Source organism: Zerene cesonia, unplaced genomic scaffold (genome assembly GCF_012273895.1).
Source record: "Zerene cesonia ecotype Mississippi unplaced genomic scaffold, Zerene_cesonia_1.1 Zces_u007, whole genome shotgun sequence".
NCBI classification, from domain to species: Eukaryota; Metazoa; Arthropoda; class Insecta; order Lepidoptera; family Pieridae; genus Zerene; species Zerene cesonia.
Window position 1 is genome coordinate 627,301 of NW_024045137.1, and position 14,575 is coordinate 641,875.

Genomic DNA, 14,575 nt, shown 5'->3' on the forward strand with positions numbered 1-14,575 from the left:
TGGGGTAGCATTTATCGCAAAACTCGCAGCGGAAATTTTTCTCGCCCGTGTGCGTCGCCATGTGCTCTTTGAGCCGCGAGGGTAAGTAGAACCTCTGGTCGCACAGGTCGCACTGGTGCCGGAACACCTTCAGGTGGTTCCTGCGGTGGTGCTCCATCAGGGTCTTCCGCCTGTTGTAGACCTTGTCGCACAGCTTGCACGGGAACGTCCGGCTGTCGCCGTGCACCTCGATCAGGTGGCGGTTCCGCAACGCGTACGATAGGAAACACGCGTCGCACTTGTAACAGTTCACGGTCGCCTTCTTCTCGTGCACGGTGGCCACGTGCAGCCGCCTACTGTACTTGGACTTCAGGTTCTTCCCGCACACCTCGCAGGGGAAATTCATCTCGACCTTGTAGTGCGACTTTATATGCGTGCGCAGCGACGCGTCTTCTAAGAAACATGCGCCGCACATGTCGCAGGTGTAGGTGCCGAAGTGGTCTATCATGTGCTTCTTCAGGGAGTCGAAGTAGGGGAATACGCTGTTGCACTCCGTGCACGACAGGTTGTTTTGGGTCAAGCGGAATTTGAGGAACTCGTTCTTCATCGGGTACAAGGGGAGCTGGTGGGCGGTGGTGATGTGCTGCTTGAATGTGTCGAGGTCGTCGATCTTCTCATCGCAGAGGCGGCAATCGATTCGGGTGATGTCGATTTTCGGTATTTTCTTATTCTCTATCGACATCTTGAACAGCTCCCGAGGGTTGTGCGCGAGGGTGTGCTCCCTCAGCTCGTTGGGGTTAGTGAATTGGTCCTTGCAATAGTAGCAGTAGTATATGCTGATCCTGTTGTGGAACGGGCAGACGTACGAATTGTTGACTATGGTGATTGTGTTCTTATAGGCCATGTACTGCGTGTCCTGATTGGCGTCTTTCGACTTTTTTTGCGGTGCTGTAACGAAGGTGGTTTAAATAAATTTATATGCGTAGTATTACTTTAAAGGAGAGTATTCTCAATTAGATTAGGTTTTTTTCTGTACCGGTTTGCCATGATTCTATTTTTTAATTTGAAAGCTGATGCGTATCGTGTAACCAATGGGATCAGAATAAAAATTGCTAAAATTTTGACGAACTTTCAAAAGAGCCGACATTATAAGTCGTAATAGTTTATTTTGAAAATATAAAATGGCTTAAGGGTCATTCATTAATACGCCACACATAAAGAGGGGACAGTCACCAAAATATGAAATTCTGTGACAAGTGACAGGGGGGGGGGGGGTCTAAACCTTTGTGACGTCACATGTTAAGATTTAAAACATGTATTAATATGAAAAATTGATATAAATTCACTTTTTTGGATTATTATTATTTTATGGTTATAAAATTTCGTAAATTGTCACGTCACATAATGGAGGACGGGGTTCCTAGAATATGACGACTTGTGACAAAAAAAAATTAGGTCCATAGTCTCAAAAATACTTATTATTGCGTTTATAATTTAATCACGTACCCTTCTTCGAGAACATTCTATCCAATTTAACCAGCCTCTGCGATTTATTCCCCTTCGGCAATAATTTCTTCGCTTTAATTTGTTTTTCAACAACTACTTTCGGACTCGAATTGACTTCCTCCGTCTTTAATTTCTCTTGCTTATCAACTGCTATGCTGTTTTCGTCTGGAATTTTAAAATGGCATTAAAAAAAAATGTAAAAATAGGTATATAATAACATATGACTGGTTTCAGGGTATCCTTGTTTCCACCTATTTCAAAAAAAAAAGTATGAAGTTATGAATTCATTTGATTTTTTGTGATTGTAAATTTGTAACCACATTACTTTTTTCTAGGTGAAGCGATTTTTATGATTCTTTATTTATTTGAAATCTGGTGGCTGCCCTGTGGGCTCTTTTAAATCTGGTCTAGCTTAGATTTCTGTTAAAAATATAATTATTCATTCAACTGGGCTTCTTGAGAAGCATATTTCAATTTTACATTATGATATTTACTACCATTTCGGAAAGCAGTTAGTACATAGAAGATCCAGCAAGACACTCTGTAGCCTCTTTGTCATAGCGGGCAACTGAGCTGGTGGTTCGCCTGATGGTAAGCGATCACCGCCGCCCACGCACATGCCTCTGCGAATGTGGTGCCCGCTTTTAAGGAGAAAGGGAGATTTGATTATCCTATCCTATCCTACTAATCCTACTTGCTACAGTCCTACTAATATAATTAATGCGAAAGTTTGTTAGAATGTGTGTGTGTTTGATGCCCTTTTACGCAAAAACTATTGAACCGATTGCAATGAAATTTGGTACATAGACAGCTGGACAACTGGAATAACACATAGGCAACTCTTTATGCCGATATTCCTACGGGATATGGACTTACGCGGGTGAAACCGCGGAGCGCAGCTAGTTTTAGATATAGGGAAAGCATTGGTGATTGGAAAGAAGGAGTGGGACGGGAAGGATGAGGAAAACAGATAGCTAAAAAGATCAAAGTTTTTTATGAAACACAGGTATAATGTAATTAATTAATCTCTCACCATGCTGGACAAGTGGCAGGTCATCATTAGATTCATTATCGCTACTGGGCATCTCGATTTTCACTTCCACTTTCACTGATCCGTCTGCATCTGTAACATTTGATTTGATAAATGGTATTTATTCAATTGTCTGAAGCAGCTGTTAGTATATTTAGGTGTATATGTATTTGAGGACTTTAATTTTTACTGGACGCTCGTCTCGGCTCCGCCTGGATATCAAGATGTCTGTTATATCCCAAGGGAGCATTTAGTCGGGATATAAAGTATCCTATCACCTAAGTCAGCACATACCTTGTCTGTATACCAAATTTCATCAAAATCTGTTCAGTACTTTCAGCGTGATTGACGGACAAATATCCAAACCAAACAAACTTTCACATTTATAATATTAGTCTGATTTTATTTCTAATATAAAAAGTCTATCTTTAAAATTAAAATAACCGGGTATTGTCTTTTTTAAATAGCATATCAATTTCCCCTTATCTATATCTTAATCAATCCCTGAAAAAAAACTTTTCTTAAATAAAATCTGAAGCAAAATTTTGAAATTTTGTTTTCTAATAACAAATCAAGATATTTTAGATCTATATATAAATAGCTTTGGAATAAAGTATGACTATAGACATAGAGGATAGAGCATTGATATTTTTCTGTAAGCCACAGATCATAAACCATAGACTGATAAAAAGAGACAGGTAAAGGCTAGACATCTGCCGTCTCTTTCTAAACAGCGGCGAATGTTTACGATTATTTCACCGCCCATTCTCTATGTCTATAACAGCTACCTTCTTTGCTCTGCAAGCGTGCGCTCAGGAACATATCTTCGCACGTCAGCACTTGCTGTCTGAACGCGCTGGCTTCGCGCAGTCTCCCGACGCACGTGGCGCATATGCACGTGTCCTTCGACTCGCCGTCGAGGTGTGATAGCTAAAATGTGTTATGTTTAGCAATAAAATTTCCTATCGCTACTAATATTATAAATGCGAAAGTAACTCTGTATGTCTGTCTGTCTGTCTGTTACGCCTAAACCACTGAAGCAGTTTTTTTGTAATTTGGTATGAAGGTTGAACTGAACTTGGGAAAGGACATAGGATAATTTTTATCGCGAAAAAAATGGTAGAAGGAGTTGGAATAGGGAGATGAAAGCGATATAACTTAATTCCAAGCGCGCGAAGCCGCGGGCGCAAAGCTAGTCTCCTATACTATAATAATAAGAAAAAAATTCTTTGCATGACATTTGATTCTATGAAACAATGTGTGTTATTTAAAAATAGATGCTTGTCCCAGCTCCACCTGGATATCAAGATTCATGTTTTATACCAAGGGAGTATTAAATCGGAATTTTAAGTTTTCTATAAAGTCAGCTCATACCCTGTCTATATACAAAATTTCATAAAAATCCGTTCAGTAGTTTCAGCGTGATTGATGGACAGACATCCAAACTGTTTTGTTTTCATTATTGTATTGTTTTGTCTTAAGTTTATTGTTTTTATTTAATTGTAATTTTGTGGAGTCAAATATATGTTTCTTTCTTTCTTTCAAACAAACATACTTTCACATTTATAATATTAGTGTGAAGTTTGATAGTGTGATTATTATATGTTCATGCAGAATCTTAAATAATAGTAGTAACAGCAGTTTTAAGATTTTATACAAATAAATTAATATATTTCAAAACTACAATCTAACAGAATCTACAGTTATACAGTGGTATTATTAGCTTCTAGGTGACCTGGTATATAGTATTGAATATATTTTCTTATTTAATTTTGGCATACCATGAAGGTGATGGTACCTAACCCCATAGGAGGCCTGTGTCCCAGCAGTGGAATCATATATGGGCTGATGATGATGATGATTGTGAAGGTGATGAAAACAGAATCAACTTGCGATTGTTTGGTATTTATGGCTATCTAGATCCAGTTTAGCTGTTGCGGAATCTTAGTTGATAATTTTTATTTTCGACTAGCTGTTTGACCCAGCTTCGCCCGTGGTACATATCTTATTACTATGTCACTCATTACGATCCAGCTTTTCAATGGCGGAAGAATTTTTGAAATTGGTCCAGCAGTTTTTGTGTGTGTTACAAACACTTATATTTAGTTACGACTGAGTAGTCGTAATTACTAATACAACTTAATCCGTACGAACATGTTTTCTCTGTATAACACTACACTGTTAATTAAAACCACATGAAAATCCGATCAGTAGGTTCTGTGTGATACTCACACAAACAGACGAATTAGTAGACATTAAATTTCATAGACCATTTCTCCTAGAGAAAGAAGGAGATTTTCCATCACTTTCGTCTGCAATAGGAACTTCATATTTTTTGTCTTATATGAAAAGACATTTTTATATAGAATGAGCAGTAATTATTTTATAGAAATGTAACTTACGAGTAGCCCAAATACGTCCATAAACATATCTGAATACACTTCCTTGGTGCCTTTCCAATCATATTCGGCAGAAAGAAGTCGACATTTTTTTATAGAACGACAACAGCGGCAAAACGCGGGATCTATTATAGGCCCTTTGTTTGTGGATACTTTAGCAGCCATAGTTACAATTATTTAAAACATTTAGATACAAAGCAAGATATTAATTCAAATAATAAATAAACAAAAATAACAGCTGCGATTTCAATACACCAATCCAATCACTTTTAAAACAAGGTGACATATATGTAGTGTGTATAATCTATGCAGGTGACAGACGACAGATAGTAATTTTTAAAATATAAAAGCGGCTCCACACCATACGCGCTTAGTTCACACAAACATGTGCTCAAACAGCAACGTGTGGGCGTGCAGTTTGTGCTACTTGTAAGTTAAAACGAAATTTTTGCCTTACGCACCAAAAATCAGCAAATAGGAAAATGTTAAATCAGTACAGGTACCTATTACTTCAGAGTTCTGGCAACCTCATGAAGTTTTTAGTGCTTTATTTGCACACTCAACTTACTTTCTATAAGAAAAATGGTCTAATTTAATTTTTACCGGTCAATCATACTAGATACTAGGTACCTACTTACAATTTCCATATAAGCCTGTTTCCTATCTTCACATTGAATTTTTTATTATTTTAAGTTTAACAATGTTGTTCGATTCTTTTGGTTACAAAATTATAAAATATTCGTAATTTCATTGTTAATGTTCTTAAAACGATTTTTTTATGAAAACGGCATATTGCATAAATTCCTTCGATGTAATGAAAATCAACAATACAATTTGTCGATTTATAAATTGTTAGCATCTATCGGATTATCTAACATTTGGCAACACTAATATCTGAAAACTGAATCGTTTGGCGTCAACGATTGTATCAATGGCGTCTAGTTATTGTAGACAAATGAAAAAATCAAGATATACAGAAAATAGGATAAGCATAAGTTAAAAGTGGTTGCAAAATGCTTAGTTAGCTGTTTAAAGAGTATGTGAATAGTGTTAACTGTAGTAAATTTATAAAAACAAAAATGGATGGAAAAACTACAGAGTGGCGACCGGGGCCTACTGTGTGCCGATGTTGTCTCTCTGAGGGTTGTTATAAGGACATTTCAACTGAATATTTTTGGATGGGAAAGAGAGAAGTTTATGCCGAAATGCTTTTAGAAACATTTGATTTAACCGTAAGTGTTCTATTATCGATTTAAACAGAGCGTCTTCGAGGCGTCCATTTTCTAAAGAATGGGATAATCCGACCAAACGAAAGGTGTATTGTTGGTTAAGTAAGATGAAAGAGCATTAGGTGCACTCTCTTTGGTTGGATAATAAAATCAATAAAGATCTCTTGCTTCCTTAGATGTTTTTTGTATCAATATATATTATAGTATGTAGAAGATGATAGTTTAATAATAAACTTAGGATTTTTCATCCCCTGTTTGAATAATTCTCACATATGCAATGCACATTTTACTTTTAATACTTCCTTTTCCCTATTTTTTTTTTTTTTTATGCAAAAGAGCAGGCAAGCCCTATTTAAATTGTACCTACAATTTAAAATACAATACTCTCACTATACTATTTAAGCAATTAAAATACAAAATTTTGGAACGTTAAAAATTACTAGAACAGCATTTTTGAGTGATCTATGTAATTTTTAAATTTCTGAATCTGAATCTATCTTCTTATATGTTGTTGGTGTAGCCACAGTTAATAATTTTTTCGTTCAATTATAAATTAAGTTGAACATAAAATTGGTCCATCACCATAAAAAATTATGTCAAAATCTATTTCGTGACTTTTGTGTGATTAACAGATATACAAACAAAGAAATACAAAAAAATTATCTAACCATTGTTTTGGGGTCTATGAAACAACCATATTGCAATTTGAAAGCTAACAGTTATATGTACAAACAAAGAAATAGAAATAATATCTAACCATTGTTATTTTGGGGTCCATAAAACATCCATATTATTGCTATTTAATGTTTTACTATGTGAATAGTTATCTCAGCAGATATTCTTAGCTCGACCAATATGTATATGTAATATCCCTTATCAGATTTCCTACGCGCAATCCGGCACGCCAAACAGTCACAGTCGTCTCATATGCGAGCCGTGCATATCTCGTTTGCGGGATGCGGCCGATTTCAAACGTCAGGTCAAAGAGTGTGAACAGACGTTCCTGCAATGTTTCAATCCTATCAGCTCTGTGGATATAGAGAGTGAGTATGGAGTTATAAATAAAACTTAACGAAATTGAAGAAAAGTCTATTAAATTTGCTCTCGAGCGTTTGCAATAAAAAAAAAAGATTTTATTGACTTTCTAGTACAAATACTAGTTTCTAAAAATTTTGAAGGCAAACGAAAACTCCATGCAATAAATTTTCCATAATATCTAGTTGATGCTTACTATTCATCTATTCATACTTACTTTGTGATTACAGTTCCAATGGATATAACGGATAAAGAACCAGTCAAAGTGGAGAAAGTTAAACAGGAGAAGGAGAACAGCTATGATGATGATGATTATGGTGATGCCCCCGAGTTCCTTGATGATGACGACGATCGTAAGTTTATAATTATTCAGAAGACAAAGTTCTAAAGACTTTTGTTCTATAGTATGTATTTAAGTTAATACATATAATAGAACAGACTATTAAGACAGAGACCGGGACCTTTTATCTATCTGTCTGTGATAAATTTAAAAGTCACCATCACCTTTTGATTTCACCAATAGATAGTGTGCTTCTTGAAAAAGGTTTCTGGTATATAATTTGTTTTTTTAAACTTTAGACAACACGGACGAAGCTGCTGTTTTAAAATTAGTACACTAACGAATCTTCTAATATACCAGTACATTATTAGAAATATTTGTTTTGCTTGCAAGTTAATTTTTTTCATTGACATCGTGCTTTTGCACTATCTGCCGAATTTACAAAAGTGTTGTTTTTTTAACAATCTTACTTATGAAGGTATTAGCTGCGCCCCGCGGTTTCACCCGCAAAAGTCCGTATCCCGTAGGAAGATCGGGATAAAAAGTTGCCTATATGTGATTCCAGTTGTCCAACTGTCTACATACCAAATTTCATTGGAATTGGTTCAGTAGTTTTTGCGTGAAAGAGCAACAAACGCACACACATCCTTACAAACTGTCGCATTTATGATATTAGTAGGATATTAGTAGGATAGTAGGACTAGTAGGATTACAAAATGAATAAAAAATTTATTCAAATGAAGTAAGTTTCTCTAAAATTGCAGCACTTTGCATGCAAAGTATGATAGTTATATGTAAGAATATAATGGAATTTGTTTATAATCATTAGAATTCTACAATTAAACACCATTAACTTGCAGTGGACGACCAACCGCTGATGAATCTAGCCACGAAAGTACCTAAAAAGGAGACGGTCGATGTGATGGATCTATTGGACAATGCGAAGGCGGTTAAACGGAAATCTTCGAAGGCCAAAACCAGCCCAGCGAAACGGAAAGCGAAGGAGGCCAAACCGGCGGCCAGCAAGGCCAAGCCGGAGAAGAAGAAGAAAGGTAGGCTTGAGTTTTTATGTCTATTCCTCGGGTTGAGATAGACGTTTGGAATTTATTTCATTACTAGCTATTGCCGGCCGCGTTAATTGGGAGTAGTTTAATAGATGTTGTTATACATATAAACCTTCCTCTTAAATCACTCTTATCAATAAAAAAAAAAATTGTCAAAATCCATTGTGTAGTTTTAAAGATTTAAGCATAGATACCGACAAGGAGACAGAGAAAGCGACTTTGTTTTATACTATCTAGTAAAATTTGTTCCACAAGTGTCTTGAGATATAAATAGTTATAGCTGAAGTTGATCACTATAAGCGGGCGTCCATAAATTATGTGAGACATTTTTCAGGATTTTTTGAGCATAAATTATGTGAGACATTTTTGAGGATTTTTGGATTTGGGTAGGCCTGTTAGAATATTGAAGAGAACTCATTTACTTCCCAATTAGATAAGGGCTGTAGCGTAGTTCAAACTCTATAGTAGCTCTGTCAATGCCTATGAAAATTATCATTCTAACGAATTTTTCTCACAGTCAAGTGATTGATTGTGATTTATATAACAGAATATTGAAAATTGTCGGTCGTAATAGCTCTATTCACGTATAAACATTCTAAACTCTACGGACAATAATTTGTTTTATATTATTTTAGTGTAAATAATATACAAAGACTACAAAAGTGAAGAAATGTATTTAGAAACTTTAATATTTAGTAAACTATATTATTATCGATTATATTGTGTATATACCTTTACTCTCTGTTGCCTGGAAGAAATGGCTTATAGCCATAAGGCGGCCAATTGTATACAAAATCCTTTGTCACAATTATTATCATATATTTTGTGTATACAATGAAGAATAAATAAATAAATATGTTGCTGGTTATTTCGGTCGTATTATATACTAAAAAACTTGGATAATCTCATAGTAAATAAATTCCAAACGACTCTCTTCGCCACGTTATAAGAATTATCATATAATCTGCTAGTATTGCTAATGCTCTATTGAGATATGTGGGATGTATATGGGATATGGATGTTGAGGTAGAAAATGTGGGATGGTTTACAGTAGTGTAGAATCTGCTTTATTAATTACACAATCCTTCCTACTATAATAGGTTCTATAAATGCGAAAGTTTGTAAGGATGTGTGTGTGTGTCTTTGTTGCTCTTTCACGCGAAAACTACTGAACCGATTGCAATGAAAATTGGTACGTAGACAGCTGGACTACTGGAATAACATATAGGCAACTTTTTATCTCGATATTCCTACGGGATACGGACTTACGTGGGTGAAACCGCGGGGGGTACATAGTATGGCAATAAGTTTTTTATAAAAACACACTTACAGACTTTTTCTTTGTACAGATTGTGTGTTTTGGAAAATACTAAGTGATTATGAAGGAATGTTTTGATTGTTTCATTATATATAGGACATGTACAGTTTTAAAATAGTATTTTTTTTAATGGCATATTTAAGTAAGAATAATAAATAATATATGAATTCTTATTGGCAGATTATATGATAATATTATGTGTGGTATATTTAGCGCTTTTAGTGTGGACACCTTTCAATGTTTGACCATAGATAATATAGACTTTTATATTCTGTCATATACTTATCTGTCAAAATGACGTGTACATATGAGTGTTACCTGTTAATAATCGAAATCTACTGTAACGATTTTTTTGCGAATTTACAGTTGATATGGTTGTAAAAAAATTGGTGATTAATTATTTTTATTACATAATATGTTATCGTTCATTACTTATGTACTTAAATGTTTTTCGCATCGCAGCAGTATCAGAAATTAAAGAGATAAACTCGTTTTGTTTTATATATATGTGTGTGTGTGTGAAATGTGTCCACACTTTTATAAGTTTTTTGGACAATAGCTAAAAATAATTTACTTGTTAAAAGCAAATATTTAGACATCGGGTTCGAGAAAATATTGTTATTCGGAAGATATTTACAATTTTTTTTTTATTTTGAAAGTAACATATGTATATATATATTTTTGAATAGATCTTCTTATCTCATTTTTTTTTTTCAATAAATCGGCGAGGTTTGTCTATGCGTTGACATTGTATTGCATAATGCAAAAATCTTATTAAATTTGTCATAGTAGGGGAATGCGAGCAAAGCCGCGCGAATAAAGTCAGAACTTAAAAATTAAAAAGAAACAATATTATTGTCTGTATCTTAATAGACATGAAGACATAAAAAACTACGCCCGATGTCTATTCCTCTTTTGCTCTATTCTAGTCTATGAACAAATAAAGGATTTATAAAAATCGAAATGAATAAATAGATAAGTTAGTTGTATCGATAAATTAATATTGTCCAAAGAATTGCGTAGTGTTGTGCTAATAGCGAGATGAAATTACGGAGATTTTGTCGCAAACGGTAAGAATTGTTGACGGTTTTCTGTTGGGCGTTAATGAATTTAAAAATACTAGCTTTTTCCCGCGTTAATACGAAGTAGTTTAATAGATGTTATTATACGTATAATAACTTCCTCTTGAATCACTCTATCTATTAAAAAAAAACCCCATCAAAATCCGTTGCGTAGTTTTAAAGATTTAAGCATACATAGGGACATAGGGACAGAGAAAGCGACTTTGTTTTATACTATGTAGTGATTTATCAAAATTCGTCCTAGTTGATTTTGAATTATTGAGATAATTTCTGTATTGATCTGGTTTTTATTTAAAACTATCGGTACGCCCCGGCTTCGCCCGTGGTACATGTATAGCCTATATATAGCCTTCCTCAATACATGGGCTATCTAACACTGAAAGAATTCTTCAAATCGGACCCGTATTTCCTGAGATTAGTGCATTCAAACAAAATTCAATGTCCCAATTGATTTTGGTCCAGTTCTCACAGTTCTAAGCTGCTTTTACTTTTTCATAAAATAGTTGTTTGTAATGGGCCTCGGAAAAGACTAGATTATTTTTTTGAAATATTATAAAAAAACTTTGGTTACAGAGTTATTAAACCGTATTAAAGTACCCTTATAGAAAAATCATTATAATTTTTCTCTGTATGTGTAATTTCATGTCGCTATTTGATGTTTTAACATGTATTATTCTGAATTGTTTCCATCACACTGTATCACGTATGAAATCATTCAATTATCATTTAAACTGTATGCAAACTTAACTTGGAGAACGATTTAACTTCCAAACTATAGATATGATTAAACATGCCATAAAGCATAGACAGTAGATAGACTATTCGGCCATAGACATGACGAAAACTCTATGCGTGTACTGAAAATAATCATATAGCTGTTCGGATATAAAGGGAAACAAGGAACAATCTCGTACGAGAATAAAATCCACTCATTGATATTTAATAGTTCGAGTTGTTCGAAGTAAATACGTCATTTTCATACTGCGACGCTAATCTGCGTACGTAACTACTGGTACAGGCAAATGATTTATTATCGTTTACAATCTCGGATTTGACAAATGGAAAGCGAATAACAATGTTAGGTTAGTTATTATACTCTAATGCGAAGGAGTTAATGTGACTGTTGTTCGTTTGTCTCTTTAATTTGAGCTGCGCGCACCTCTTTCAAACTTACCATATAATTTGTACTAGAGCTTGTTTTTTGCGATTCGTTTACAAAGCAATTTTGCTGTAAGACAGGGATAGTTAGGCAATAAATGCTTCACCTGTGTCTGAGAGTAAAACAAATGCTATTGTAATTTGTATCACTTTAACTGTGTGCCTTACCTCTCTTGTTTTAATATTTGAACTGAGTTACACGGAAACTTTAACCTGAAAATTATACATACCTTATTCTACATTACTTAAGACTGGAATTGAACTGTCTCGTTGATTCCTGGAAAAAGCGTAAAGAACACGCCCATACTGGATAACCTAATATAGTACAGATGGTCTTTTTCTGTTTTAGCGGAAACAGAGGACCCTGTACGGAATAACGCAACGATTATAATACGGCATACGACAGCGTACCCGTTTAGGGTGAACGATAAGTGCATATTATGCGTATACTGCCACGAACTGTACGAAAACCCGGATGAATTCAGACACCACATGACTGACGAACATAAAACATTCAGTATACGAGTGGCCTTCCATAACCTACCCAAAATGGAGTTCATCAAAGCGGATCTAACCAACCTGCGATGCAGGATTTGCTCGGAAACCTTCGAGGACATTGAGAGCATTGCAAGCCACTTGAAGGCGGCCCACAATATGGGGATAGACCTGAACGCCAAGTTCGGCGTGATGCCGTACCGACTGCTGAAAGATACGTTCATTTGTGCGGTCTGCTACAAGAGTGTACCGTCGCTGCTGCATCTCAATCGTCACACGATCACGCACTTTTTGACGTACGTGTGTCACGTATGTGGAAAGAGCTACGTGGCCACCACGGGGTTATTGAGGCACGTGCGATCGAAACATCAGCAGTACGAGGTGTCGTGTAAGCGGTGCGGCAGAGTCTTTCCCACGATGGAAGCGAAGGATAAACACTGCCGAACGGACAAAGCGTGCATGAGATACAGCTGCGCGAAGTGCCCGGAGCGTTTCCAAAATTGGAAGGCTCGCCTGCAGCACATGCAGAGTCAGCATGGTAACGCGAAGCGCGCGAACAGATGCGCCGATTGCAATATGAGTTTTCCGAGTGGCGCGGCGTATTACGAGCACTTTCGGTTGCAGCATTCCAGCGACTGTCTCATGTGCAAGCATTGTGGGTTGAAGTTTGTTAATAGGTCGCGTTTGGAGCGTCACCTAACGAAACATTTTTGATGTGGTGAGTGGTGTTAGGCCTCTGCTATGTTCATGGGCGGTGGTAGCGCCTATCGCCAAGCGATCCATCAGCTCTTATGCCATTTATTACCAGAAAATGATTCTCCAGAAATGTCCGAATTCTTTAGAAGCCGATTTCCAACGGGTGAATCGTAGGACCGATTTCCCTTATTACTTGTTGTATTTGTTATTGTCAGTAGAAGGATCTTGAAAACTTTCGCCTGAGCAATTTTCCAAGAAATATATAAAAACTAATGGCTGTTTAATCTTTGTGTTTCTGGCAGTTAGTTTCGATTAAGGTTTTAAGGTAAGATATTTTGGAAGTTTTTGTCGGATAGTTATAGCAGATGTTGATTGAAGATTTTCTTTACTTATATTTCTATGTGTTTAAATATACATCCGTTAGGTATGTTTGCATGTTATACTTTGTAAAAGCTCTCACTCAAACTCAAACATTTATTTATTCCATGAGACTACTACTACTTATTTATACAATTAGACTACAAATGAGGTTGTCGAAATTTTAACAATTATCATGATGCAGGTAGAGATATATGCAACAAACAAAATAAATCTGGAATCTGTTCAGCCGTTTTTAGAGTTATAAGTGGTGTAACTAACTCAAATTTATTTTAAATTATTAGGTATACATACATATATTATTTATTAACCGACTTAAAAAAGGAGGTTATTAATTCCACGGTATTATTTATTGACCGGGTGAACCTTATTTCAAAGCTGGCGCCTCCCGTGTTGTATCATTGAAATTTTGTCCAGTTCTGATATTTTGAAGGTTTAGTGTTTTTGTCGGTTACGAATAATTATTTCGATGTATACATTTATAACTCGGAGTCTAAAATACAGGGGTGCTTGCTGCGTTGTTCTTCAAACGATAGTCTCGTAAATAGTCGCTGCTGCTACCAAAACGTTTGTGCTCTCGATACGGTTTATTTTTTTTTTGTTCATGGATATGTATGATAATTGGGCACGTATGTTTTGCAAACATTTCTCGAGCGAGATTTTTATATGAACGACACACATATATAATTTGTATAGACACAAGATTATTAAAGAATGATTAAACAAAATTACAAAAGGGATATTTTATTTTTTTTACATATACAACCGTGTGCTGAATGTGTTACAGTTTGAAAGTACGTGTATTAAAAAACTATGTAAGCCTAGCGGTCCGCCCCGGCTACGCCCGTGATACATATACCTAGTCTTGCCATAAATATTGTAATAAAGAAAAAAGAAAATTGTTAACTGCAAATAACATTTATTAC

General features: G+C 35.5%; 2 protein-coding genes across 14 annotated transcripts in view; one reads left to right on the top strand and one right to left on the bottom strand.

Moving 5' to 3' along the window:
• Positions 1-5,209, bottom strand: part of LOC119839065 (zinc finger protein draculin-like) — a 7,250-nt gene extending 2,041 nt beyond the window's left edge. The window contains exons 1-5 of the mRNA XM_038365238.1: positions 4,918-5,209; positions 3,304-3,445; positions 2,519-2,608; positions 1,486-1,650; positions 3-927 (exon numbers count right to left, since the gene is read on the bottom strand). Coding sequence (XP_038221166.1) covers positions 3-927; positions 1,486-1,650; positions 2,519-2,608; positions 3,304-3,445; positions 4,918-5,079 — 1,484 coding nt within the window. The 5' untranslated portion in view covers positions 5,080-5,209. The remainder of the gene's footprint in view (positions 1-2; positions 928-1,485; positions 1,651-2,518; positions 2,609-3,303; positions 3,446-4,917) is intronic.
• A 591-nt stretch (positions 5,210-5,800) lies between these two features.
• The window catches only part of LOC119839066 (gastrula zinc finger protein XlCGF26.1-like), a 33,184-nt gene continuing 24,409 nt past the window's right edge, over positions 5,801-14,575 (top strand). For 12 of the 13 annotated variants that reach the window (XM_038365241.1, XM_038365243.1, XM_038365244.1 and 9 more), the window contains exons 1-4: positions 5,801-6,146; positions 7,024-7,186; positions 7,409-7,531; positions 8,319-8,510. In XM_038365241.1, coding sequence (XP_038221169.1) covers positions 5,994-6,146; positions 7,024-7,186; positions 7,409-7,531; positions 8,319-8,510 — 631 coding nt within the window. In that variant the 5' untranslated portion in view covers positions 5,801-5,993. Of the gene's footprint in view, positions 6,147-7,023; positions 7,187-7,408; positions 7,532-8,318; positions 8,511-12,429; positions 13,675-14,575 lie in introns of those variants that run through there. The other variant, XM_038365251.1, reaches the window with a different exon arrangement.